The 27,625-nt window shown below is 39.0% G+C and overlaps 2 protein-coding genes across 2 annotated transcripts in view; both read left to right on the top strand.

Moving 5' to 3' along the window:
- The window catches only part of SPEF2 (sperm flagellar 2), a 185,261-nt gene that overhangs the window by 117,418 nt on the left and 40,218 nt on the right, over positions 1 to 27,625 (top strand). Inside the window, exons 26-30 of the mRNA XM_030331452.2 lie at positions 1,157 to 1,337; positions 8,542 to 8,689; positions 10,522 to 10,650; positions 11,747 to 11,885; positions 14,632 to 14,861. Of these exons, the coding sequence (XP_030187312.1) occupies positions 1,157 to 1,337; positions 8,542 to 8,689; positions 10,522 to 10,650; positions 11,747 to 11,885; positions 14,632 to 14,861 (827 nt within the window). The remainder of the gene's footprint in view (positions 1 to 1,156; positions 1,338 to 8,541; positions 8,690 to 10,521; positions 10,651 to 11,746; positions 11,886 to 14,631; positions 14,862 to 27,625) is intronic.
- On the top strand, positions 22,034 to 25,635 carry LOC116738289 (zinc finger protein 862-like). Its single transcript, XM_032594574.1, has 5 exons — positions 22,034 to 23,850; positions 23,978 to 24,195; positions 24,316 to 24,524; positions 24,615 to 24,738; positions 24,820 to 25,635. The coding sequence occupies exons 1-5, from the start codon at positions 22,705 to 22,707 to the stop codon at positions 25,169 to 25,171; spliced, it is 2,049 nt and encodes a 682-aa protein (XP_032450465.1). The 5' UTR covers positions 22,034 to 22,704; the 3' UTR covers positions 25,172 to 25,635.

Here is a 27,625-nt window from a genome sequence, read left to right as displayed (position 1 = left end):
CCAATCAGCCTTCTGGATCAACAATCTATTCCCCAGCAGTTTGAGTCTGCCAAACCAAATGCTTGTTCCTATTATGGCTCCTGACTCCTCAGGTTTCAGCAAAGTCAGAGCTGGAGCTTCTCTCCCCACCCCCATTCTGTGCCCAAGCTGAGGGCTCTTTGCACTTTGTATCACCAGGGTGGATCCCAGTCATAATAAGCATTCTGCTTTGGGGATCTCTACCTGCTTCTCTTAGCCTTTGAGATTTGGGAGTCCTTCGGGGAGAGAATGTTCCCAGCGGCAGCTCTAAAATTTCTACAAAGGGGCAGCAATATGGCTGAAAGAAGGGAGAGCTTAACTTCCTGTTCCCAAAGCATTTTACAAATCAAAGAGAGGCCATCATTATCCTTACTCTAAACTAGGGAGGTTTGTTGGATGTCTGTCCCACCCACTATCAAAACCTTGTTGCCTCCATGGGATTCCCCCTTGCAGACCTCACATCTTTCATATCCTGATTTTTAATTTTCCACTTCAAGAAGCCAAATGATACTAGTCATCTTGAAGGAGTGATGCCCAGTTTTATTTGGTTTGCTTTTCCATGACTGATTTGTTCCTTGTTAGAAGTTTATGCCCTGGCTAAATTTCAAAATTGCACTTCTTCATAATTGCCATTGTTTAATTTCCCTCCTCGTGATTACTGAGAATAAACGTAAAAATTATGTTTTGTTACTATTTGTTTCTAGTTTCCTCTTGTTAATAAGACTATTAAAATGTGAATAGTCTTTTATAGTCTTCATTTGAAGAGTTCTTCCAGCACGACTTTGAAAATTGAGATTAAAGCAAGACAACAAGATTTCCAAAATAACATGGTCATAAAGAGAGAATTCTTTTTTTTTTTTTTAATTTTTTTTTTCAACGTTTATTTATTTTTGGGACAGAGAGAGACAGAGCATGAACGGGCGAGGGACAGAGAGAGAGGGAGACACAGAATCGGAAACAGGCTCCAGGCTCGGAGCCATCAGCCCAGAGCCTGACGCGGGGCTCGAACTCACGGACCGCGAGATCGTGACCTGGCTGAAGTCGGAGGCTTAACCGACTGCGCCACCCAGGCGCCCCAAGAGAGAATTCTGTTATATAAAACATTTATGTTTCCTTTTGGTTTGCTTGTTTTTCAAAGAATTCCTCTAATTCCTCGAATATCCATTTCCCCGGATTCAGCTACGTCCAAAACAAAAACAAAAACCATACTGAAGGGCAAGATTGATTACTCACTGGAAAATGTTGTGTCGAACTTTGAGGCAGATGAGAAGTTGCTAATGGACACCTGGCAGCAAGCTTCTTTAGCAATATCTCACATGGTAAGCAGTGCTTGTTACTACCTTTTCAGCAAAACCCATTCACTAAGTACCAATATTCCTAGTATGCTCTGAGTAGAAAATTTACACAATGTTATATAACTTTATACCTTCAGGAACTGTTTTGTTTTGTTTTCTGAAAGAAATAAGAATTGAAACGATTCAGTCAGCAAATATATATGATCAAGAATGGAGTAAACCAACATGTAGTTTATTTTCTGTGCTGGGCCATCGTTCCAAGTACAGAGGCCAAAGGGCCAATCAGGAAAAGTCAACGACGTATATCAAATATAATGCAATAGGGAGGGGTGGGACTGTGGCCAAGTGGAAATTGTACTCCTAAAGAAGAGTGTGCTACTCCACCCTAACCAACTTTGCCATTTAAGGATGAGGCTCAGTATGGACAGATCTTCCAATTTTTCAAGAAAAGCCAGAAATTCAAATTTTGTATGTGAAGCCTACTCATTTAAACATGTTAGAAATAATCAAGTTTGCAAAACTTTACAGAGCCAGGTAATACACACATTTGGCCTATAGGCCTCTGGTTAACATAAGTTACCTATGGGGTATTATCCTCTTTATCATGGGAAAATGGAGATCCAGAAAGGTTAAAAAATTTTGCCAAGGTCACTTAACAGGTAAGTGTCTAAGAGGAGATTTGAACCTAGAACTGTAGGAGTTCAAAGTTCCAGTCCTTTCCAGCTTCACTGGGAGGCAAAGGGATAATAGTCGTTGCCTGCAGGGGGCCTGTGCCAAATCAGAAGAGAAGGGAAAAGTGTCCAGAGAACTTTAATGTAAGTAGAAGCTTCACCCTATAAAGAAGGTACACACAGAGTTTAACTTGGATGGCCCCTGTTCCTTCATCCTCCAGGCCTGGGTGCCCGGTGTGGTTCTGTTCTCATTCTGGGCCAAGCCTTCTTTGAGTTTTCTTGAAATATCCCATCCAAACAAGAGGCAGTGTCAACCTTCCAAAAGATTTTGTGGAAGAGTTAGAAGAGGAGCTTGCCCCAGGGTCTCAGAGCCAGGAGTCAACTCGCATTTTCTGAGTCCCTTCCTGGCCACTCTGCCTCGAAGGTTCTTTTCTCTAGTCTATCTCACAGCAGCCTCAGTACCTCCTTTCCGTTCTCCCTCTCTTCCTTTTGTTCCTTCTTTCGTTTCTCCTCTCAAAAGTGATTGTAGATTCCTGTCATTATCTTGCTTCTTCTATAAAAACATTTAATGTGAGTTTTGGCAAAGTGCACAACCTAAAACTGCACGGCTTGATGAACGCACCTGAAGTACACACTGGTGGAACCACCACACAGTAGAAGTGGGAAAGGTCGGCACCTACCAAGTCCTTCTTGTGCCCCTTTCCAGACCTAACCCCCTTCATCCCTACAACACGGAAGCCCCATCTCCCTTTTTGCTAGCCATTGCCTTGATTTTCATAACAGTTTTATCTCCCTAGTCTGTATTTCTTAACAGAAGAATTTAGCTTACCTTGCATTTGAGCTTTACATACATGGACTCCTACTTTTTGTCTCTGTGTTTCCTTTTGCTCAACATTATTTATGAGATTCATTCTATGTTATTGAGTGTAGCTGTAGTCCATTCATTTTTGTTGCTGTATATTGTTTCATTATATAAACTTATCCCAGTTTATTTAACTGATCTGCTACGAATACACATTTGGGCTTCCAGTGTGTGCCATTATGGATAGCCCTGCTATGAACATTCTAGTACTTGCCCACTGCTGAGCATATGCACACACAACCATTGGATATATATCTAAGAGTATTTGCTAGCTTCGATGTCAGTAGATAATACTATACATAATACTTCAGTTTTTGTAAGTAATGCCAAATTCTTTCCCCATTTCATGGCAGTATCATCTTTGTCATAAATTAGGTGACCTTATATCATAAATTAGTTCTGTCACATTGCTCTATTTTTCCATATTTGTACTGAAAACTGTCAATCCTTTATTTGTCATATCCTTTATTTATCTAAATGAGCAAATCTTCTCACCTTGTCATCTGTCCAGAGTATTTTGGCACTTCTTGGCTCCTTGCCTTTCCATATAAAATTCCAAATCAGCTTGTCAAAATTTACAAAAATGTTGGCCATAGATTTTTTTTTAGGATAATATTTATCAGATTATGGAAATTTCTTTTCATTTATAGCTTACTTTGAGGGGTTTTCATAAATGTATTAACAAATTCTTTTTCCACATATATTGAAATTGTCATATGATTCTTTTCTCTGTTTTCTATTAATGTTAAATATCATATTGGTCAATTTTCTAATATTAGACTTACGTTGCCTCCCTGGAATAAGTCCAACATTATAATGAAGCATCATTGTTCTTACATATTGCTGGATTTGCTTCCTAATACTTTGCCTAGGATTTTTGAATCTTTGTTCATGAGTGAGAAAATTCTATAATCTTTCTTTCTCATTCTAGCCTTGTCAACTTTTAGCATCCAGGTAATACTAGCCTCATAAATCAAGTCAGGATATGTTTCTTCTCTTTCTATTCTTTAGAAAAGTTTGAGGAAGTTGGAATTATTTCCTCTTAAAATGTTTAGTAGCCTTCAAGAAGCTATCTGGGCCTGGGGGCACCTGGGTGGCTCAGTCAGTTAAGCATCTGACTTTGGCTTGGATCATGATCTCATGGTTCAGGAGTTCAAGCCCCATATCGGACTCTCTGCTGTCAGTGCAGAGCCTGCTTTGGATCCTCTGTCTCCCCTCTCTCTCTGCCCCTCCCCTGCTTGTGTGCACTCTCTCTCTCCCTCCCTTTCTCAAAAATAAATGAACATTAAAAAAAAGAAAAGCCTGATGAACTGAACCTTTTCTTACTAGGAGTTAATCTTCTTTATAATGCTTTTTTGGAAATTATACTTTTAAATATTGTTTACATGATATATCTTTGTTCATCCTCTCATTTTTGTCCTTTATTTTTTCTTGCTTGCTTTTTTCCCCTGACTTTTTTGGAAGTAGTGCATTCTATTACTCTTCTCCTAATGGTTACTCCAGGAATTATATCATGAATTGTTAACTTATCAAAGTCTACATATTTTTAGTCAGTAATTCAAGGTGTTATTCATAGAGTAGCCACTAAGTGAATTAGTGTGTGTTACTTCCAAACTAATATAGGAAAAAAAAGTGAATAAATTTATTTTATTTTTTTTTAATTTTTTTTTCAACGTTTATTTATTTTTGGGACAGAGAGAGACAGAGCATGAACGGGGGAGGGGCAGAGAGAGAGGGAGACACAGAATCGGAAACAGGCTCCAGGCTCTGAGCCATCAGCCCAGAGCCCGACGCGGGGCTCGAACTCATGGACCGTGAGATCGTGACCTGGCTGAAGTCGGACGCTTAACCGACTGCGCCACCCAGGCGCCCCGAAAAAAAAAAAGTGAATAAATTTAAAATATTCAATCCAACAGAAGAAAAAAAAGGAACAGAAAAAGATTTAGAAACAAACAATACAAACAGAAAGCATATAGAAAGATGGTAGATGGTAGATACCCCAAGTATCTCAATAGCTACTTTATATTTATAAGGGCAAAATGATCCAGATGAAGGAAAAGGATTGATTTATTTTTTTTTAAAAAAGCATATGATGTTTATAAGCTACAGAAATGATCTTCTGTTATTGATCAAAGAGGAAAATGGGGTAGTGTGATGACCTCCGGTAGCCACCATGGAATCCTAAACCCTTGACCCAGAGGCTCAGAGCTCCCTATCTTGCTGGAACCAACTCATCAAACCCTCTCATAAATGAACTAGATATTGCTTCCTACATATTTCATGGGTGTTAATAATTTCAATGCCTTGGCTAATATCATCTTTGTCTCCTAAAATATGTTCCTCCTTCCTTCTATTTGCTTAATTGTATGTTTTCTATAATTCTTCAGAGCTAGTTCCTGCTTTGATTCCTGACTAGTTGGCTGCCTATTTGAAGGCCTTGCCTTCTCTGATCATGTGCTTTTCCAGTCCCTGTAGCAATATTGTCTCCTCAAGCGTTCGGCTTTCACTATCTATGTCATTCTTTGTCATTTTTATCTCGTTAGTTGTTTCTCTGAATACTTAACTGGGTTCTAAAACTTTTTATGTACTGTGCACCTAGCATCGTGCCCACATCTAATATGACACTAAAGCCCTCAGCACAGTCTGCTGCTATACCGATGATCCTGATGTCACTGTTGATGATGATGGCAATGACCATAGTGATCACTGCAAGATTACAATGACCAAGCACCAGAGAGTGGGAAACCAGATCTAGGAGTTCAAGAAAAAAAAAGAATTATTATTCTTATTGAGCTACATAAGTAATTTACAAGTCTTAGAAATCCCATCAGAATTGCCTAGGGAAAATGAGTTGGTAAAATATTACATTATTAGAAAGAGCATCATATAGCACGAAGATCATCATACAGCACAAAGGTAACCTCTCTCGGTTGTGTGATTTTACAGAAATTACCTAGCCTATCTTAGCCTTCAGTTCCTTATCTGTAACATGGGAGACATTCCACACACTTTTCCACTCTTGAATGGCTGAAAGATCAGTGAAATAATATATACGAAAGTGTTTTAGAAATTGTAAATATAATAAGTCATGACGTTAGAACATTTATTGAAAATTGTACCATTTTCTTATGGACTTTATTTTTTTTAATGTTTACTCATTTTTGAAAGACAGAGACAGAGCATGAGCGGGGAGGGGCAGAGAGAGGAAGACACAGGATCCAAAGCAGGCTCCAGGCTCTGAACTGTCAGCACAGAGCCGGACACAGGGCTCAAACCCACGAACCGTGAGATCATGACCTGAGCAGAAGTTGCTCACTTAAACAAATGAGCTACCTGGGCACCCCCCTTGCAGACTTTAAAAAACCACATAGAAAGCATAGGAGAAAAGTTTACTAATTACTAATCTAATTTGTATTCCTAATAATTATATTTGAATCCTGATTTTATGTTTCTAATGGATTTTCTTGGCATTGATGTTACATGACCTTCATCGAATTTTAAGTTTCAAGTGAGACAGGTGTGATCCGGCAAACTTGCAGGGAAAACGGTACCAGCAGAGATTAACACAGCTGAAATAAGAGCACTTTAAAACAGGCTTTTTTTCTACATAGCAATTTTACCAAGGGCTACCCATTTAGTGTGCTATGTTAATTTTCAGAAAAACTTTCTTCTAATTAGCAGGTATGCAATGATTTCAAAGAAACAAGTCATATTTAACACCCACAATGTCAAGACATTATTTCTAGAGTTTCTTTGGGCTTACAGGTAGATTGCTGGATGTATTGTGAATTATGTTAATTTTTGAAAGAGACCCAGAGGTCTTTGAGGGAAATGGACCAAAAATATGCAGATGATGATAATTATCATCATCATCATCATCATCATCACCATCACCATCACCACCACCACCACCACCACAAGATTGTTTATAAAGGAGAAACATCCAATTTTAAAGAAAATTGCTAACTTACTGTGCTTTGCAAAAACAAATTCAAAAATGAATTGCTTGCAATTTAGTGGGGGGATGTTAACAAGTCTGCTTTCAGCTTTACCAAGAATTTGAAAGTACAGTAGATATCATGAAATCCATTTTTGTGGATTAAGGGCATCTAATTAAAACCACACACACATACACACACACACACACACACACACACACACACACACACACTGAAACCTTGTTCTCTGAAACCTTTCACTATTTCTCCAGGGCTCCACTGATCTTAAGGAAGCTGTGGGTATATTCTGTGAAATATGATTATTTTAGAAGAAATTCCATCTATTAATAAGCATTTCCTTGGCATCCTCTGTGAGCACAGCAGGTGCTAGAAGCTGCTTAAAGCCCATTTGGAAGATTGGGCAACACTTCACATTCAGAGAACAGTTGGGGACAGTTATACGCCAAGCCCTGGGGTGGGAAGTGTGCAGGAATTCTGGCTGAGCAGGCACTGGCTGGTGTATCTTGCCAAGACGAAGTGTCATTGAGGGGAGAGATTGTGCCTTATTCATCTTTCTATTCACCTCCAAGCAACTTCCTCCTTCTCCTCTTGGCCCCTCGCTCGCTCCTCCCCAGAGATAACGTCAGGTTTGGACACAGTAAACACTTTAATAAATAAATTGTCGTGACCCCCGTTTCATCACCAATTGCTTTATTGAGGTTTTAAGGTTTTCAACCATATGTTGCTCCTGCCACTTTGGTGTGTGCAGGTTTGCTTTCTCCCTTTCGAGAGTCTTTTTTCCCCACTCTCCTTTCTCAGGGCTACACCCCTAAGTGCTCTTCACCTCTCCAGGGGCAGCTGGATTCACTTCATAAGGTCCGGCCTTTGAAACTGCAGGCATGTCCCCAAGACAAGTTATTCCTGCTGCTTGAAGCACAGAGCCTCAGAGGAGATGTGGACAGGACCCAACAGCACCCCACCCTCCCCATTCCTCAGCTCTTCTGGGGTGGCCCCACAACTAACCTCTCAAAGCAGGACACCTGTGCAAGTGAAAGGAGGGGTTGCTGAGTTGGCTGGAGGCTGAGTGTGCCCCGAGTGGAGGAAGCTGACACTAGAAGGGATGCTAGCCTGCAGGACAGGTCATTCTCATGAGCACTTCCTGGATGAGGCTGGTGTTGGAGTAGAATGGAAGCCCAGCATCCAAGTGTCTGGGAGCCCAATCAATACAGAACATGCATTCCCAAAACTTGGTTGGGGGGGGGGGGGCTGAGAAATTCTCACCCATTTTATGTATAAAGCACAAGTATGCATAAATACATAGATACACTTTGGAACATTAAAATTTCATGGAGGGGGCTATTAGGAAAATCTGTCTTTAGAACTCTGTAGGGGAGTCTAATAATAGTAATGATGATGATGATGATGATAATAATAATAATAATAATAATAAAAGGTGAGAAACATTGATACAGGAGAATGCCCTGGGTTGAAGGCCAAGAGATAACAGGAACTTGGAAGAATGGGGAGTGGGGAGGGGGCTAAATCCATAGAGTCTGAGATTAAAAAGGAAGCTTTTTAAAAGCATAACCATGACACTGTCACAGACACCAAAGTGTGTTTTCCATAAAGATTGAATACATGACATGATTGTTTGCAATAGAATGAGGCTTCAGTGGAATTGAGTGATGACTCAATCCAAACAGTTACCATATTTCCTAAGTGTTGCATTAATTAAAATATTGCTCGTATACAACCAGGTGGCTGCGGAAATTCATCAGAGGCTCATGGAAGAAGAAAAGGAAAACCAGCCAACAGATACAAAAGAAAAATCTCCTCAGATGGGTACAAATAAAAAAGTCAAAAATGAACCGCCCAAGAAAAAAAAGGCAGACAAAAAAGCAAAAGGTATTCCTGGTTTTAGCATCCAAAACTGTGGATGCTTACGCCTCTCCTTGGTAGAACACAAACATTTAAGCAGACACATTAAAGCTACTGTTTGTTAGGTTTAATTTAGAGACTCGGGCTCCTGTGGTGTCAGCTGGCTGATCATACCGTGTACCTGTCTCACCTAACTTGTTTATCCAAATAGTCAAATGTCTCCAAGATAAAACAAACCTCAAAAACAGTTTGGAACATGCTAGAAGAATGCCAAGATGACAATATGTCATCTGAAAAGTGTGCTCAAGGGGGCTGCAGTACCCGAGACAAGTTTGGGTGAAAAGTGATTATGTGGATGTAAGTTTCAGGTTGAATTCAGGTTTCTGGTTTAATGTAAGCAAGTACCTCTCTCCTGGAGGCCTCCTGCCTAATCTCTGTCTTGGAGACATGATGGAAAATAGAGGTGAGAGAAAACTCGGGCTGGGAGAGACCTCCCGTCAACCTGGGGGATAAACTCTGCCACCAACATTACCCACCTGTACATATTTAAGGTAAGTTGAGGCAAGAGAGGAAGAGACAGAAATATGTGAGCAGAAGTCACCTCTGTAGTCAGTTGCTCATGACATGACATGATTGTTAGGCACCTGCTAGCAGCACACTATGATGGGTGCTAAAGACACCATGATGAACTTGAACAAGAACAAAAACACAGTCCCTGGCCTGATGGAAATCTAGTCTATTGGCAGAGACAGACATTTGACCAGTCATTGTTCTTTAGTTGGGAAGGTACAGGTGACCTTGAGAGCAAGGTCACCTACTCCATCTGAGGGGTAGGGAAGCACTTCCCAGAGTACCTTTAAGCAATCCTGAGCAGGAGTGAGATGGAAGCACTGAGGATGTGGGCGGGGAGAGCAGGGGGTGGGGGGGACATTGAAGTAAAGAGAAGAATAGCACTGCGTAAAAAAACACACCACATGGTCCATCTCAGATGGTAGAAATGAAAGAAAGAAGCAGCATTTGAAGGACATGCTTCAGTTTACCTTAATGGCTAAATGGCTGAGTCCAGTCCCTTAATTTTACAGACGATAAAACAGAAATCCAGCAAAATTAAGTGTTCTTTCACCTGTAACTTAATACACACGTCTACTATTGCCGTTACATTTTATTACAGTTTCTTTGTTTACAATTATCTCCTCTTCACAAAATTTGAACCCATTGGGGTCAGACCTTCAAGACAGATTTACCGCACTAAGTAGAATCACGTGAATGGGGCCTTCAGCTGGAATCACACTGCCATTTCGCAAGGGCAAATTCTCTGACAAATGCTGACAAATGCTTATTTTCTAATTCTCTTACGTAATCACTGAAGTACTTGTAGGTAAGTGCTACTGAAAAGATTGTTCAGTAGATTACAGATTCTTGACCATGAGCCTCATTTCAGCCATATCTTCTGGAGGTTATTCCCTGGTCTTTTCTTGATGAGGATCTGGGAAACACTTGGCTCACACTGGTGCCTTGTATGGAGCGGTGCTTTCGCAAGTGACTAATGGCATCCATGCTATGTTGTGGTTTGCTAATTTCTGTCCCCAGGCTCTGAATCACACCTTCTTTGGAATCTAGTACCACTTCATTTTCCCATGATGCTACACAAATGGGGCATTTTTATATGCATCTAGCCGAGATGCCACCTGGAGAATTCTCAAGGAAAGGTCAATATTTCAAACTCACAGTCAGGGCCAGGGTTGGTCCTTTGCAAATCACAAGAGGTTTACTACAGACCCGCACATTTCTCTTCATTCTCATTTTATCCGAGTAGCTGTGTGTTACTTGCATGCCGGCACCTTCCACTGTCCTTTTAGGTAAATCGCCACCAATAGCAGAAGCCACACCCGTGACAGTGTCACCACAGCAGACTGCCGAAATGGAAAGGAAAAAGGAACTGATGCTCAAAATCAAGGAAGAACATCTTGCTGCCCTGCAGTTTGAAGGTAGCAGTTGAAAAAAACCAAGATGATACTTTTCAGTGGAAAATAGACCAGTAGGACCAACAGCCCATGACTGGCTCAAGTTGTGTCTAGAACACAAAGCAAAGCAATGGAAAAATACATTTAGCTGGTTGTTTTCATAAAACCACACGAGGGCTAGATTTGACTGTTCTATAATTGTCTGGTGGGATCTCAAAAAGAAACAAAGAAAATTTGGGAAGGGGTTAGGAGAACACCAGCAATAATTAGAATCTCAAAGAACAGAAACAAAAAGAATATGTTAGAGTCAGTGTGAGAAGGCTTAGGACCACGTGTGTTGGTGGTTTTATATGCTAAGAATAATTAAGGCCTCTCACTAGGAAAATAAATGCTAACTAAAGGCTAACAGGCCCTGAAAGTGAGTTCTTGGGAACAGAGGCCAAGAAGAGCCAGTCATGAATCAATAATGTTCAAGAGCCTCCTTTTCTGTAGATAACAATGATTTTACAAGACATATTCTCCTTCTGTCTCTTCCATTTGTCATATAATGCAACTAAAAATGGACTTCAAAAAAAAAAAATCAGAAAATTTAGCAAATTAGGCCAGTGGCGGTAGAAGAAGCAAAGAAGAAAGATGGGAAAACTATTTCAGAAGTAAAATCCACATCTGTGGATAGTGTGTGCCAGGGGCAGCCATAAGCCCTGGGACACATGGGTTTTACCCTAGTTTTTCCAGTGCTAACAAAGTACAATGGCATTGCTATCCCAAGTTTCTAAAAGTAGGGAGATTATCAAGAGACTTTGTACCTTCCTTTTTTTTGAAATACAGAAATTATCTATTTGTGTTTTTCCATTCCAATTTATCAAAGAGTATATTGCTATAAAGTGCAATAAAATGTAAATCTCAGTTTATACTTTTGGTTTAAATAAACTGTCAAATGACCCTACCATACATTACATTTTTTTCTCAATGACATAGATCAGGTATTACTTATCTATACTCGTATATTAAATGTGCACCTACATCTGGACAAACTGAAGCAAGATTGGTTTAAAATTGAATTTAGTTGGTTAAAAAATGCATGTATACATTTTAAAATTCTTATTTTCTTTTTAAATAGAGATAGCCACACAGTTCCGACTTGAACTGATAAAGACAAAAGCACTGGCTTTCCTTGAAGATTTACTAACAAAGGTGGTTGATGTATATAAACTCATGGAAAAGTGGCTTGGTGAGAGGTACTTGAATGAAATGGCTAGGTAATATACTGCATGGCTTTTCAAATGTATTTTGAAAATGTATATTTTTTAATGTATTTTAATGAAGTGTATTTAAAAATGTATTTTTTTAAGTCCTGGGGGCCAAAGTTGGCAGGTTTGTAGGCATTTATAAATGTACATTACATTTACAAATTGAAATTTTGACTTTTAGGGGATCACATGTGCATTTGTATTGGCTTGTTTCAAACAGTAAGTTGCATATCAAAGTGTCCTATTGTAATAGCCAGATTTGCACATCATTTCTGAGTTTGGTTTTTACACTGCTCAATGAGGACCTTAGTTTACAAGGTAAGATTATGCATTATTTTTAAATATTTTTCAGAAATAAGATAATGTTTTACATTTTTCTAATGCCAGGCTCATTAGTAGTCAGGGCCAATTAATGGGAGATTAAGAAGTCATTCACTGGTATGTTTTACCACTTAGGCTGATTCCCTTGTTAGGGTAATACCCAGTACTGCTTTGCTGTTGGGTTCCAAAGGTTTTTTCAGACTTTTCATCTCTAGTGGGGGGCAGAGAGTTTTATTCCCTTAATTCTCCTGTAAAAAAGCAGCTCAGCAAAGCAGAAATAGCCCTCAACTGAAAGTCAGGAGACATGATGCTCCAAGAGTTGGGGACTCCTTCTTTGCCCACAAATTAGCAGCATGCCTAATTGCTTGGGGCCCTGTGGCCTTCATCTATAAAAGGAAAGAATCCAACCAGGAAACTCCAGAGGTTTCTACTAGATCTAGATTCTGTGAACACTACAGTTTCCAATCAACATTTACTGAAGATTTAGAAGTTGCTACCTACACAGAATATAAATGTCAAATGTTCTCCGAAACAAGTGCCATCTACAAGACAGTTGTTATAGTTTGTTCTCTACAATCCTTGTCTCATAATGAAAGTTCTCTTGTAAAATCTTCAGCCTAGATTTTTATATCTGTTGTTCTATATAGTAACACACACACATCCACATACACACACACACATAACTCAGCCTGGTTGCAGTAAGGCTTATTTACCTTACTATTACAGTAAGGCTTAAAATAATTTTACTACTGTATAGCCAATTGAGTTATCATTAGCATCACAGAGCAGTGATGTTCGGTTCTGTTCTCTGCCTGCCACTTACAAATGAGAACATGTCTTCTTAATTCTTAGGATTCACAGCTCTCATCCAGGTGGCCATCAAGAGTAAATTCTTATTTTTATCAGATGTATTCCAATTTCTCAGATATATATTATGTGTATGTATCTGACCTCTGAATGCAGCCAGAAGAAGTTAAAACTAGGACTGTTCAGCTATGCTTTCTGTTTTGGTTATTGCAAAAACTCTGGTGGTAAAAGAAAATGAGAGAGAGAGAGAGAGAGAGAGAGAAAGCTATCAGATCCCTGGGAACTTCAAATCTTGCTTTTTATTCTCCTGGCACTTTTTAATTCCTCCCATTCATAAGAAGGGTGTGCCTGATAACCTCCACTAGGTGGTGCACACCCATTTTGAGATCTTGGTTCTCCGTTCAGTCTTGGTCTGCCGTGGTCGGCCCTTCTCACTCAAGGTTGCAAACTTAATAGCTATCCAGTGCCTTCTCTGCACCAGCACACAACCACCACGAGGCATAAACTAATTAGATAATACGTGCAATATGGACACTCACCAACACAGAATGCTGGAGTTGAAATCTAGGGTTGTCTTTTGAGAGAAAGCAACTAATACTATTTAAAAAATTTTTTTAGTATCTGTATTTTGGTGTTCCTGGGTTACATAAAAGCAGATTAAAAATGGATTTTTCCATAATGTCCAATCTTTATTACGAAATATAAACACAGTCCCTTCTGTAATACGGTAATGTTTTACTTCTCTGTATAAATATTTATACACTTCTCGTGTAAAAACTTCTCTGGCTTTTGAAATGGCCTTTAATTAGGACCATAACTATAATCCCCACTTCAGCTTAAATCCATGCCCTGTGTGGCTTTACATTAATAACCGTAAGGTATGGAGTTATGTGTTATCAGCTCCATGCAAAGGTAAGGAAATTCAGAGAGCTTACGTAAATTACCAAGGACTCATGGGTACAGAGAATTCTGGGATGAGAGCTCAGCTTTGAGTACTCTTTCTACTGCACCTAACTATTGCTATTTATACTACATGATTTAACTAGGAATTGTTATTTGTAAAAATAGAAAGCAATTTCAATGGGTATATATTATTAAAGTCCCTTCTGACAATTGTGTCTTCAATAACATCAAATTCCTTGATATAAAGTTAGAGAAAAGCCACTCTTCTAGAAATCCATTATTAAATTTGATTAACATTATAATTTATCCTGATTCCAAATAAATGTGTTGTTCTAACAATTATATTTTACAGGTTTTTCTACCATATAACTTTATTCTGGTTCATACTTAGATTGAAATATATCTCTTGATATAATCTTGCTTACACAGTAAAATATGGTCTAATATTAATAAAACCATATTTTATGAAGTCCCTTTTTGTTCAGCTTTGTATAAAATGTGACTGTTAGCTCTTTGAGCATGCATTTTATTTCTAATCTCTATTTACTTATACTCTGCCTTTCTGCAAAATGGATTTGAAGAGAATTAGAATTTTTAAACATGAGGATTGAATTGTCTAACTTAGCTATATGATGTGTAGACTTTGTGTGTATGTCTACTAAGCAAATACTGTTAACCCAATAGTTTTTAATGGGGATAACCCTATTCATTTTTCCATTTTCAGTGTGGAAAAATTAACTGAGGTAGCTCGCTATCACATTGAAACATCGACAAAAATTCAGAGTGAACTTTATTTAGACCAAGAAGATTTCTTTATTAATGGTGATGTAAAAGTCTTTCCAGATTCCCCTCCTCCAGTACGTCCTCCACCCATAGAAAAGGAAGAAAATGGCACCCTGACCATCGAACAGCTTGACAACCTTCGAGATCAGTTCTTAATTATAGCACCTAAAGGTAGGAAAAGTAATTATTGTGAAAAAAGCACAAAAAAGGATAAGACTAATGAGGGTGGAAATCACTTACTCACAAGTAAAATCAGCCCTCTGGGATTGAGTGTCACCAAAATGAGCCCTTGCTCTGTTCTAGTTTATGACACGTTTGCTTCATACAGCGTAGATCTGAATTAAACAAACAGGAGGAAAACAGTGAGTAATACTTTAGCAGTGTGGTGATCCTCGTTCCTGCTAATTCTCTTCTTGGGCCCATCCCTGCCTCTGGCCAAAAGCTGGTAAACTTGAGTATTACTTAGTCTGGCAGTTGAGAGAGACAGCCTTTGCATATACTTCCAGTCTAGGCTTTGTATTGGGTTTATGAGTTTGGGTTTCTGTCTCCCTGACTAATCTGTGAAGGGAGACCAGGGAGGAGAGAATTTCTCTTTCATATTTACCTTTTTCCTCAGTGCTTCACAGATTAAGAACAGAACAAATAAATTGTTAACAAAATATTTGCTTAACTGATTGATTTGCTCACATATACATGTACATAGTATTTCATGCACACTAATTCTTCATTTCCTTCACATTTTATCATTATGACTCTATAGCATCTGCACAGGCTTTTTTTTTTTAATACAGGCTCTTTCTACTCCCAGATATTCTTTAATGAATTCCATCAATTAATAGCACAGGTAATTCAGACAGGTCCTGTAGGATTAGCATCTCCTCTCCATTTTATAGGTCTGGACACTGAGTCACAAAGTAGTTTTTGCCTATGGACATATGTCATCCAGATCTCTTCAAAGTTCTTGCCCCTTCTCACTGAACTAAGCCACCTCTCATAAACAGGTGTATTTTATCTTCCAATATCCACATATAGGAAAATCATTACTTTTCTCTAGAGAATAGCCAATAGCACTAACACAATTCCACTCTCAGAGTAATTAGATTTCATTTGTTCTTTAAAAGTTCAGTATTTTGGGACACCTGGGTGGCTCAGTCAGTTAAGCATCCAACTTCAGCCCAGGTCATGATCTCACAGTTCGTGGGTTCCAGCCCTGCATCAGGCTCTGTGCTGACAGCTTACAGCCTGGAACCTGCTTCAGATTCTGTATCTCCCTCTCACTTCTCTACTCACGCTCTGTCTCTCTCTCTCTCTCTCTCTCTCTCTCAAAAATAAATAAACATTAAAAAAAAATTTTAAGTTTAGTATTTCTAGAAACCCACATCAAATCTCAGTAGTTAAAAGGGCATTCCTTTACTCTAAGTCTGAACACCTCTTTGCTGAGCCCACTGGGTGAAACAGGTGTAACCACGTGCCCCTTGGGAGAACCTCTACATGTCAGTGCAACTAATCAACGTGAGCAAGTCTACACCTTCAATACATAAAGACACACATGGCAGTTGTGGATGTGTACCAACTTTGGCCGGCAATATTTGGGCAGGAAGGAAATGTGGCCATCAGCAGGTGTAAAAAAAAAAAAATCACAGTTTTATAAACCCAACCCATGAAATCCCTTCCTTCTTTTGTTCGGACAGATTCCATTCTCTTGCCCTTTGTATAGGTTTCACAATGCCCTCTTATTACATATTTCCTTCTTCAAATTTGCTTTTGCTCTTCATTTTATTCACACCATTTTTTACATTAAAAAAGATGCATGTATAAAGATTCTGAATATGAAATACAATTTGCCTTAATCCTACACTGGGGTGATGGGAAGGAAATCATCCAATTAGCAGGTCAAAACTAAAAGCATTTGTGAGCATGTGAGTAGGTGGAAGTGGATTTTGAAAATTATCAACCACTTCTAATCCCTTTTTAAGAACCTTAGTATTCATGATGATAACCTCAGTACATCCTTGGATCCAACCTCAAGTCTAGAGCCTGCATTTCAACTAAAAGTTTAAAAACAAATAACAAATAGCAGCTCTAAGTTGACATGTGTATGTCTTAGAAGATTAATTCTAGAAACCATTGGGACTAAAATATGTCAACTGATACATTTGTTTGTTTTCTGAATATGGTAGAATGCAACAGCTTTCGAAGTATGGTAGAAAGAGGAAGGAAGAGGGAAGAAAGGAAAGGGGGGAGGCAGGAGATAGTTATATATACATTTTAAAAAGTAGATGTAAAAGGAAAACCACTTGACTGACAGACTCAGAGTGTAATTTGAAAAGTAACGAAGAAGAAAATATAAAGTTCTATTTAGGTTCTTTCTGGAACGGAGTATCAACTTTTTAAAAGTGCTCAAGAATGCAGAGCAAAAGAGGATCAGCGAGCAATGACGTTGGTCAGGGAAAATTTGGTGGGATAATACCTCAGAGGAAGGATATGGAAGAAGAGTGGTTTGATGGCAGGGATACACAGAATATTTAAAGTTTGAGGAACAGCCACTAGACAGTGTGCAGATAAGAGGCATGGGTGTGGATGTTCAGGGAAAGAATCAGGAGACTGCTTTGCCTCTTGTTCCCCAACTGCATGAACCACAGGCAAACAGATGGGGAGGTCTTCTCTGTCTTGGAAACCATCTCCACCCACCCGAGCTGGAGAATTGACACATATTTAAGAATAACTGGTGTAGTTACTGCAGAACTTATGAGGCTATATAATACTGTGAGATTTGGGAGACTTCACGGTTCAAAATGAGTTATGGTCTATAAGCAATCAGTTTAAACTCTTTATTATTGGCTCAATTATACTATTTTAACACACACACATATATTTATTGCTGTTGTTGCTTGCTTTTCAAGTACATGTAAAACCTTAGCGCAGTATCAGGTAGTCTATCAATAAAAGTCATATGCGTTGTTATTATTCTTGCTAATGTCATAAAGGGAAGGTAAAATAAGAATCATTCCATTCCATTTTCTGCACCCCAGAGTCACAGTTCTGTGATGACATTTTTGAAGCCAGGCTGCAAACCCTGACATTGCCCCTCCCTGAGGAAGCCCAATAAGTGCAACTCACCCTTCCCCCCAACTCCCTGAGCCCCCAAAAGACCCTCTGTCTTTAGTCTTTCTTCCTCAGCTCTGCAATTGTTGTTCAGTGCCTTAAATGATACACCGCCATCCATCTTTTAAGTGAAGTCTTTTGTCATATTCCTTCTGAGAATTGGAAATCAATCTTTCATGGTACTTTCCGCTGTATTTACCTTAGGACCCCTACAGTTGCCAAAGACCATCTTAGTTGAAGTGATCAGTTTGGAGCAAGTGGCTGGTAGTGGCACATTTCTAAATGGGCAATCCTACAGAATTTCTTCCTTGAACTTGAAAATTGCCGTTATTTTTAAGCCAAGAAACATGATCATTTCCATAAACGACTTCATATATGCCAGGGTAACCTATGGTATCTAAGATGCAACTTTAAAGCTCACTAAAATATGATAAAATATGATGAACAGATGGATTTTCTCTAGGAAAAAAAGCAAACATATTTGCACATAACAGTCATCATATTACCAGGCTCACAGCAAGATGTCTTAGCAAATTTATAAGGAGTGGTAATGCCCACTCCTTATAATGTCCGAAGTTCCACTTTGGTAACTTTTAATTATGCTACAAAAATAAAATTATTGAGGGAAATGGATAATCTTTAAGTAAAACAAGTGACCTTAAATACTTATGAGTAACTACTATCAGTATATAAATGGAAAGAACTAAAGCTTAAGGAGTTTTCTGCTGAGTATTGGCTACCCCACTTGAAAAATAAAAGTCTTTGTTAAAATAGTCCTTGCTAAAGATAATGGAAAAATTGAAAATGCATTGTATATTGTAATGCTTATATTCAACACTCCTTTCCTGGTCAAATTCTGCCACTTGTGATGATTCTAAATCTCCTTTGGTAAATGTAGTCATGAGACATAAAATATCATTTGTTGATATGATCGTTACAAATAGGCCAGAAAAGAAAAATGGCCTTATGCGCGATCATCATACAAGATCATGCAAAATACAATGAAACAACTTGTCATCCTAGCATTTTTCTTGCCACCCAGCAAAGATCCATACTTTAGACTCTTAGGAGCAGCTTAAGTAAGAGGCATCCAGTGGTTCAGCAAGACATTCTTTCATTGACTGTCCCAGGGATTCCCACGAGCATACTCCCAGCACAGAATGAGATGTAGCGAATATCTTCCAAAGTATAACAATAGCCAATGTTGGCATGGTGTCAGGCTCCATGTGTCAGGCCCCATCCCAGCATTTCCATGTTGATTCACTTCTTACCCATGGCTGGATGAGTAAGAAGACTCATCCAAGGATAAGAAGAGTCAGACAGTTCTTTTCAGTGGCACCATTTGTCAAATGATTGATTAGTATGATCTTGGGCAAGTTATTTAGCCTCTCTCTGACTCACTTTCCTCATTTGGAAAATGGGGTATTTCAATGGAGCTGCTATGAATTATTAAAGTGATTAATATATGTTAAGTGTTTAGAAAGTGTCTGGAACATAAAATGTGCAATTTAAGTGTAATATATAAGCCATTGTGATTTAATTATATAATTATAGTAATACCTTATTTTTATATAATATGTAATGTCATACAATAGTGATACAAACCCTTCTAATTATTATCCAAAATGTTAGCTCGATATCCTGAAGGTACACATACCATAATAGGCACCTACACCATTACCCTGGAACATTTCCAGAAAAAAAACAAACAACAAAAAAACACCACCTGATAGAATTAAGCCACAGGGTTTATGGCTCCCCCATGGACCAAAAACATCCCAAACAAAAGCATTCATTTTGTGTACTGCATTAAGCTCTGAGTAGGTACGTCTTGTCTCTAAGCATCAAGTGCCAAGCACATCATGAAGACAGTCTTTGTCCAATGAAAACAATTTGGAGTCTGTTGAAACTAGAACACTTTAGCAATGTTCCTCTGTCCGCACTTAAACCAAAAGAACTCCTTTTCTTTGTAAGCCCATCAGTACTCCATGTAATGCCTATGGAGATTTGGTTCATGGCTGTTTTTGCTTCTGCTGAGAGGCTCTCCAGAGAGAACACAGTCCAGCAAATTCTACACCCTTATCCCTTCTTCAAGGGAGGCAGCATTTAGTTATTCAGGACTCTAATATTGTTCTAAAAACTGACAGGGGCCCCTCCTTTGAACCTCTTTTAGAGACCCAGAGATTCAGTGATTGGTCTCAGAGACAGAAAGCACAAACAGAACTCTTGTCTGTGGTGGCTAAGCTAGATCATTCAGCTACATGGTTTTTACAAGAATTCAAAGGAGGAAGTAGTTATTGCTGCCTTTGTGGGTCAGCATAAGGGTTAGCCCAGAGGAGAATTTTGAATGGAACCTTCCAGGAAGAAAAGCAGGGGCAGGGTGTTCCAGACAAAGGGGAAAATAGAGTAGACATTAAGATTTTGAGGTTGCCTGCATGACATATTCATGGAACAGCAAACAGACCAGATGGGGAAAGAGGCAGTATTTGAGGACAGTAAAGACCTTGTGGCCAGATTGTGAAGTCTCAAAGTGGCTTGAAAAGGACATGCAGGAAAAGATTATCAAAGATATTTAGAGCCCAATGATGTGAGTGGGTTACAGGGAGAAAGAGACTCTGAGAGAGCCACAGATACTGCTCTGTTTCTCTACCAAGCCTCAACTAGCAGAGAGACAGGACTGAGGGCACTGGTGGGGGGTAAGGGGGGGGGAATCATTAGAAAGTTCTGTGGATCTTTCTAAGCTAGTGTCTCTGAGGAAATTATACAAATATGGCACCAATATTTGCAGGGATATAAGCCCCATATTTTAATCTGAAACCTGCTTAAATTAGTCTGACTTTACACAAATCAAAAACTGTAGAAAGATTTCTTAGAAAGGGTGGTAGAGAAGGACTGATGTTATTAACAGGGATATCTCTCCAGGTGGCAAAATCTAGGGATTGGTGCAAAAAGGAGTAGCCCCCATATGTCCTGTGGTTCTCTCAGTGGGTGAACTCCTTCCGCTATGTAGATTCAGATCACGGAAATGCAGTAGTAAATCTAGAAGATTTTGGACCTGTTAAAACTGTCTGTGGGCAGGGTTTCAGCTGTAACTTTAGGAGGAAACATATTCTCATGAAGTCAGAGAATTTGCATTAGGCAAATGAAAGTATGTGCTCAGAATTCAAGATAACACCTTCTGGAAATTCTGTTCATAAAGCTAAAAACGTAAAAGCTAGCTAAATCGGTAGCAAAAGTTCACGTCCTTTCTGTTAGCAATGAGACTTCTTTCATTTCTTTTTTTGTGTATTCATTCATGTGTTCACCAGCATTTGTGTGTGTCGAGCAGGCAGCAGCCTGGTGCTGAAGGCCTTGTGTGGGAGAATGACAGTGTAGGGATGAAAATGAAGTCAGGAGGTATCAACTACAAGGAGAGTCCCTTTCCATGAAAACAGTAATATTTAGGATTTGATTTTGGTGGGGGAACAAAATGGGGCTAAGAGTAACAACTACCAAAAAGCTGATTAAAAGGCAAATAGAAGTTAGATGCAAATAAGGTAAGAAAAGCAGAAGCAGATTGACCAATGTCAAAGGTTTTCCAGTAAAAGACGTTAAGAGCTATGAGATCATGAAAATCAATAGGGAATGTTTATTTTCTGAAACGTCTGCCACACGCTCACACTCATCTTGCCATTATGGAGCACAAAGGAAGTAAGTGTGGTTCTTTCTGCAAAAGAGTTTAAAATCTAGCTGAGCAGTCAACCTAGGACAGTAAAGCAGTGAAACAAAACGAAACACTGAGCTTGTATGTTGGCATAAGGTATTTTAGTATAATATTACACAAACACATATTATACTTTTGCATTAGATTATAAAATAGGACAATATAGTCTAATGATTAGTAGGGTCACAGAAATTGCAGGAGGGAAATAAATATATGGTCTAGGCTCCCTGCCTTCAGAGAGGAACTATTTTAGGACATTGCTTTGTGTGATTTAAATTCTTCTGTCCTTCTGTCCAGAAAAAAAATACACATATATATGTTTTATATATATGTAATATATATATGAAATATATATGTTTTATATATATGTAATATATATATGAAATATATATATTATATATGTAATATATATGTGAAATATATATATGTAATATATATGAAATATATATATATATATATATATATATATATATATTTCACTCTCTGACAAGCATGTTTCAAAAATTAGACCTTTGGGTAAAGACAAAGTTGAGGCATGAGGCATAGCTCCTTGAAACCATCTGGGATGGGTCTCAAAGCCTAAAGCACTTTCAGGTTGGGCTAAATGAACAGGTTGGCTACAACACAGCCGGAGAAGGTGGGCCTTTGGTGGGATGGAAGTGATGTCCAAGGTGAATCTTGTAGGCCTGCTGATGTGTGTGTCCTATTATTTTTTTTCTCACCACAGGAAGCAAATGTCAGCAAAAAACAATGTCCCTCTTATGCAAAGAGAAACATATTCTAGAGTGAAGAAGAACATAGCACCCTTTGCTATGAGAAACCTGTAATAGTGATGTAAACATGGGGGCTGCAGAGTAGGACTGCCTGCTAGTGATCCCCAGCTCCCCACATACAAGCACTGTGACATCAGACAAATTAATTAACCTCTCTGTGCCCTAGTGCTTTTGTTTATAAAATGACAAGTGATTGGTCCATTTTCTTAACTATAAAATAGGGATAAGGGATTATGAGTGTTAAATGATATAAGCCACTTAAAGTGCTGACCAGAATGCCTGACATCCCACTCATAAACATTTGCTGTAACATCTTCCAGAAATAATGAGCAAGTGTTGGGGGCAGATATTAACCAAAATTAAAGGTAGAGATTGGTGATTACTGAAAATAACAACATGGAGTTATTTTAAAGGCAGGGGTCCTCCAGGCGACATGAACCGAGTCACTGAAAAGCAGAAAAGGCTGCAGAAGCTTGACCATTATCTTCCAAAGAGGAATAATCAATTTTTGAAAATCTGGCTTAAAAAATACCCTTGGCTTATATATGATGAGATACTAAATCTTATGTTCTGTGGCCTGTGTCGTAAGCATGGAGTAAAGTCAGGGGGAAATCAAGTGAGTTTTTTTTATGGCACTGACAACTTTAGGACTGAATTTCTCAATGCACATCATCTCAGTGAGGCCCATGCCAAGGCTTCACTAATGGAAGCAACAAGTGGTTCTCCAGTGAACCGAGCCACCACAGAGTTCATGGTGACGACCATGAGCAAAGTCACCCTCAGGAGAATAGAGAACTTATTCAGATCATGCCATGCTATCGCCAAGACGGGACGCCCCCTCAAAGACTTTATCTGGATGTGCAAGTTGGATGATATGAAGGGTGTCGATATCGGCCCAGTATTCAGAACTAACAAATCAGCAAGAACGTTCACGTATTTTATCGCTGAAGTGGAACGGAGAAATCTAAGAGAGAAACTAGAACAAAGTAAATTTTTCTCTGTCCTCAGTGACGGAATCACAGACAGCTCAACGGAGGAAGCTGAACTTGTCTACGTGCAGTTTGCATGTGCAGGAAAAGTGCATTGCCAAATTGTTGGGGTACAGACAGTAGAAAAGAAGGATCCTTTGGAAATAAGAAATGCCATCGAGAAAACTCTAGAGCGAAATCTTCAACTTAAGCTATCGAACCAAGACTGGGCGAAGAAACTGGTTGGTTTTGGAAGTGATGGTGCCCCTGGCTCAGAGGGAGAAAACAACGGGGTGGCCATGCTCTTCAGAGAAATCCAGCCACGAGCACTGACTGTGTACTGCTTTGCACATCATCTTGAACTGTCTTACAGGGCGGTCTTCCAGAGCGTTCCCCTGTACAATGATGTCAGAGGCCTTCTTCACAGCATCTACTACTTCTACCACAGTTCTCCTGTCCACAAGAGTTCTCTGATAACTGCTTTCAAAGGCCTTCACCTTCGCCCTGTGCTGCCTTCTCGAGTAGGGGGCAGGAGGTGGCTTCAGGGATTACAGGCAGCCCTCCAGAACTTTCTCAGGGGATATCCTGCGATAGTCCAGCAACTACATTCAGTAAGTCATTTTGAAATACCACACTATTTTAGTTTGCCAGACTGACAGAGAATATTTTTATTGAGAAATTTGAAAGAATAATCTTGAGAAAGATAAACGGCTATTCTCTTCCCGATCTATGTTACAGGCGGTTGAGGGCAGAAATGACACTAGTCACCAGAAAGCCAACGAACTCCTGGAGTTCCTTCTCCAAGCAGACATTGTTAAATTTGTCCATTTCTTAGTGGATGTCATTAATGTCCTTAGCATTCTTTCCCGTGTCAATCAGAACAGAAACTCTTCCATTGCTGATGTATTTGCCTCATTAGAGTCAACACTGGAAATGCTCAGAATGTATAAAACAAGGTGAGGAATTGGGGAATGGTCTGAGGGTCTGTCAAACTAGACAGTTTGATTGGGGACACTGTTTGTCAGGTGCTTTTTCATTTAATTGTTTATCTGGGGGATTTGTCTTTTCCTCCCCAGACCAGGACCAAAGGAACGTCAGGTAGATTCAGCCACACACTTTCATGGTAACCGCCTGGGAGGAAAGGGAAACATTTCTGATGTGAGAAGCACGGTCTTAACACATCTTGTCAAGAGGCTGCAAGGTTGTTTCAGAGATGCCAGCCAAGATGTGGTGAAGGCTACTGTGATTGGAAGCTTTAAACTGTGGCCCACAAAGATAAATCAAGGTACCCTATATGCACCAACTTCTAACTGTTGTTCTTTGACTGTAGGTTTCTTTCATGTATGTGACTTTTTCTCTCATATATTGATGGCAGAATTTGGAGAAAAAGAGGTATCCATCTTGACTGCCCACTATGAACCACTACTGGAAGCTGCCAATGTGGAAATCGATGAAGTGGACACTGAATGGAGCATGTTGAAATTAGAGATTTATGCTAGGTAAGCATAGTTGGTATTTTATAAATATTTGAATGAAACTTGAGAGTCTCAATTTTTTACACTTTTCATTCTTCCCCCTAGATTTCAGAACATCTGCAAATTGACCTGGGATTTTGTGAATTCTGTTTACTTGCACAAATATCCAAATATCCTGACATTAGTGGACCTAGTACTGACGCTCCCTGCAAGTTCTGCAGAAGCAGAACGTGGCTTTAGTCAGATGAAACGTGCCAAATCACAAATGCGTGCCACGATCAAGGCTGAAAGTATGACGGATCTCTTGATAATTCAGTTGAACTCTCCAGACATTAATAACTTTGACCCTAGGAAAGCTATCCACTTATGGAATACAAGAACACCATCTTCAACTGGTGACACAAGACCTAATTCCTCTTGTTCATCAAACTCGGAAAGCCATTATGAAAGTGATTAGTAATATGACAAATGTGGACTTCGTCATTCATCAGAGCAAAAACAAATTCTTTTTAATCTGAAATTTAAAAGTAACACAGTAACCAGTCTTCACATCAAATGTAAAAGGCATTTGGCATCTTACCAGACAAACAAAGCCAAAATCCAAAGATTGGTTTTCCTGTACCTTTCTAAGATCACTTCTACATCCACACATTTGTTCACGTTCTATGGATGGAGGAGATCCTTCTAAGCAATGGTGTCATTTTGATGTCATATTTTGCAGAGTTGTTACAAAGGGTGTCTAGGCAATGATTATGATCTGAATTCCTTTAGGCCTGGCATACAATTAACATCTTTCCTGCATAATTCTAAATGACAGTTGCTTTAGATAACTAACTTGGAGCCAAATTGAAAAAGGGTATTTCTTAAATCAATGAACACAATTTCTTTTTTTTTTAATTTATTTTGAAAGAGAGAGAGAGAGAGAGCATGCGTGTAAGCAGGGGAGAGGCAAAGAGAGGGGAGAGAGAATCCTAAGCAGGCTCCGAGCTGTGAGTATGGAGCTCAACTTTGGGCCCAAAATCTGAGCTGAAATCAAGAGTCAGATGCTTAACCGAATGATCCATCCAGGCACCCCCCATGAATAAAATTTCTAAGTTTATGTTTGTGTTATCCCGTTTTATGTGAAGATCATATTGCCATATGCCTTGGGGCATATGTAATGGACAAGGTCAAATATTAAAATAGTTTCACCTTTTGCACTACGGTCACCAGATCAATTCCTATGTAAGCTGGAACTAATATCTTACAACACTTTACTTGCACCATAGCTATTAAAGACAGTGGAAATATATTGCATATCTACCAGAATTTTTAAATACTTAGAGACTCTTCATGGTTTCATAAAATAGATTTTATTTACAGTTTCATATTGAGGAACATGAATGATTTCTTTCCTTTTTAAAAAAATGTTTATTGTTTATTTTGAGAGAAAGAGTGTATGTGTGTGCATGCACATGTGAGCAGAGAAGGGGCAGAGGGAGAGGAAGAGAGAATCCCAAGCAGGCTCCAAACCCAGCACAGAGCCGGACATGGGGCTCAGTCCCACAACCACTTTAAGATAATGACCTGAGCTGAAATCAAGAGTTGGATGCTTAATGGACTGAGCCATCCAGGCACCTCATGAATGATTCATTTTTAACTTATCTAAAAACCAATGTGTTTTTTACTGAAAATAAAGCTCATTTTACTGAAAATTGTACTACCTGGGAAAAATTTCTCATTTCTATAAAACTGGATACTCAGGTTTGATCAAAAAGGATAGAGAATTTATTTCTGAACAACTTATCAGATGTCCAGTCATATCAAAGAAAAAGTCTGCTCTTGCCACCCAGAAAACTAACTTCCAAATCTCAAAATTATGTATTTGGTCTGAGCCACTGATATTTTAAAAGGATTAATGCATTTTCTTAAAGGCTAGAAGAAATGATAAAGTTCACATTGGACTTTTATAAATACTAAAAATTCAGGTGCAAAAACAAAAATGTGAAATGCTACATCTATGTTCTACTCTTTTTATTTCTAAACAAGGAAGTATAGCTATTACTCTGGACCTGAAATATCCAAATACATGTAGGAGCCCTTCCTGACTCTAGAAGGTACTTCTGTCAGAGGGGTTAGACAGATATTTTTAAAGCAGATTTATTTATTTTGTTTTTCTATTTATTTTTTTTATTATATGAAAGTTATTGTCAAATTAGTTTCCATACAACACCCAGTGCTCATCCCAAAAGATGCCCTCTTCAATGCCCATCACCTACATTCCCCTCCCTCCCACCCCCCATCAACCCTCAGTTTGTTCTCAGTTTTTAAGAGTCTCTTATGCTTTGGCTCTCTCCCACTCTAACCTCTTTTTTTTCTTTTTTTTCCTTCCCCTCCCCCATGGGTTTCTGTTAAGTTTCTCAGGATCCACATAAGAGTGAAAACATATGGTATCTGTCTTTCTCTGTATGGCTTATTTCACTTAGCATCACACTCTCCAGTTCCATCCACGTTGCTACAAAGGGCCATATTTCATTCTTTCTCATTGCCACGTAGTACTCCATTGTGTATATAAACCACAATTTCCTTATCCATTCATCAGTTGATGGACATTTAGGCTCTTTCCATAATTTGGCTATTGTTGAGAGTGCTGCTATGAACATTGGGGTACAAGTGCCCCCATGCATCAGTACTCCTGTATCCCTTGGGTAAATTCTTAGCAGTGCTATTTCTGGGTCATAGGGTAGATCTATTTTTAATTTTTTGAGGAACCTCCACACTGTTTTTCAGAGGGGCTGCACCAGTTTGCATTCCCACCAACAGTGCAAGAGGGTTCCCGTTTCTCCACATCCTCTCCAGCATCTATAGTCTCCTGATTTGTTCATTTTGGCCACTCTGACTGGCGTCAGGTGATATCTGAGTGTGGTTTTGA

This window comes from Lynx canadensis, chromosome A1 (genome assembly GCF_007474595.2).
Source record: "Lynx canadensis isolate LIC74 chromosome A1, mLynCan4.pri.v2, whole genome shotgun sequence".
In the NCBI taxonomy this organism is placed as follows: Eukaryota; Metazoa; Chordata; class Mammalia; order Carnivora; family Felidae; genus Lynx; species Lynx canadensis.
Note: the sequence above shows the minus strand (reverse complement) of the source record. Positions and strands in the feature narration are given on the sequence as shown.

What these genes read in the sequence shown, in the direction of transcription:
- LOC116738289 (XM_032594574.1), top strand. Translation starts at nt 22,705, where the DNA reads ATGAACCGAGTCACTGAAAAGCAGAAAAGGCTGCAGAAGCTTGACCAT. An exon ending in TAGTCCAGCAACTACATTCA is followed by an intron (nt 23,851 to 23,977) that starts GTAAGTCATTTT and finishes TCTATGTTACAG; the next exon opens with GCGGTTGAGGGCAGAAATGA. An exon ending in AAATTAGAGATTTATGCTAG is followed by an intron (nt 24,739 to 24,819) that starts GTAAGCATAGTT and finishes TCTTCCCCCTAG; the next exon opens with ATTTCAGAACATCTGCAAAT.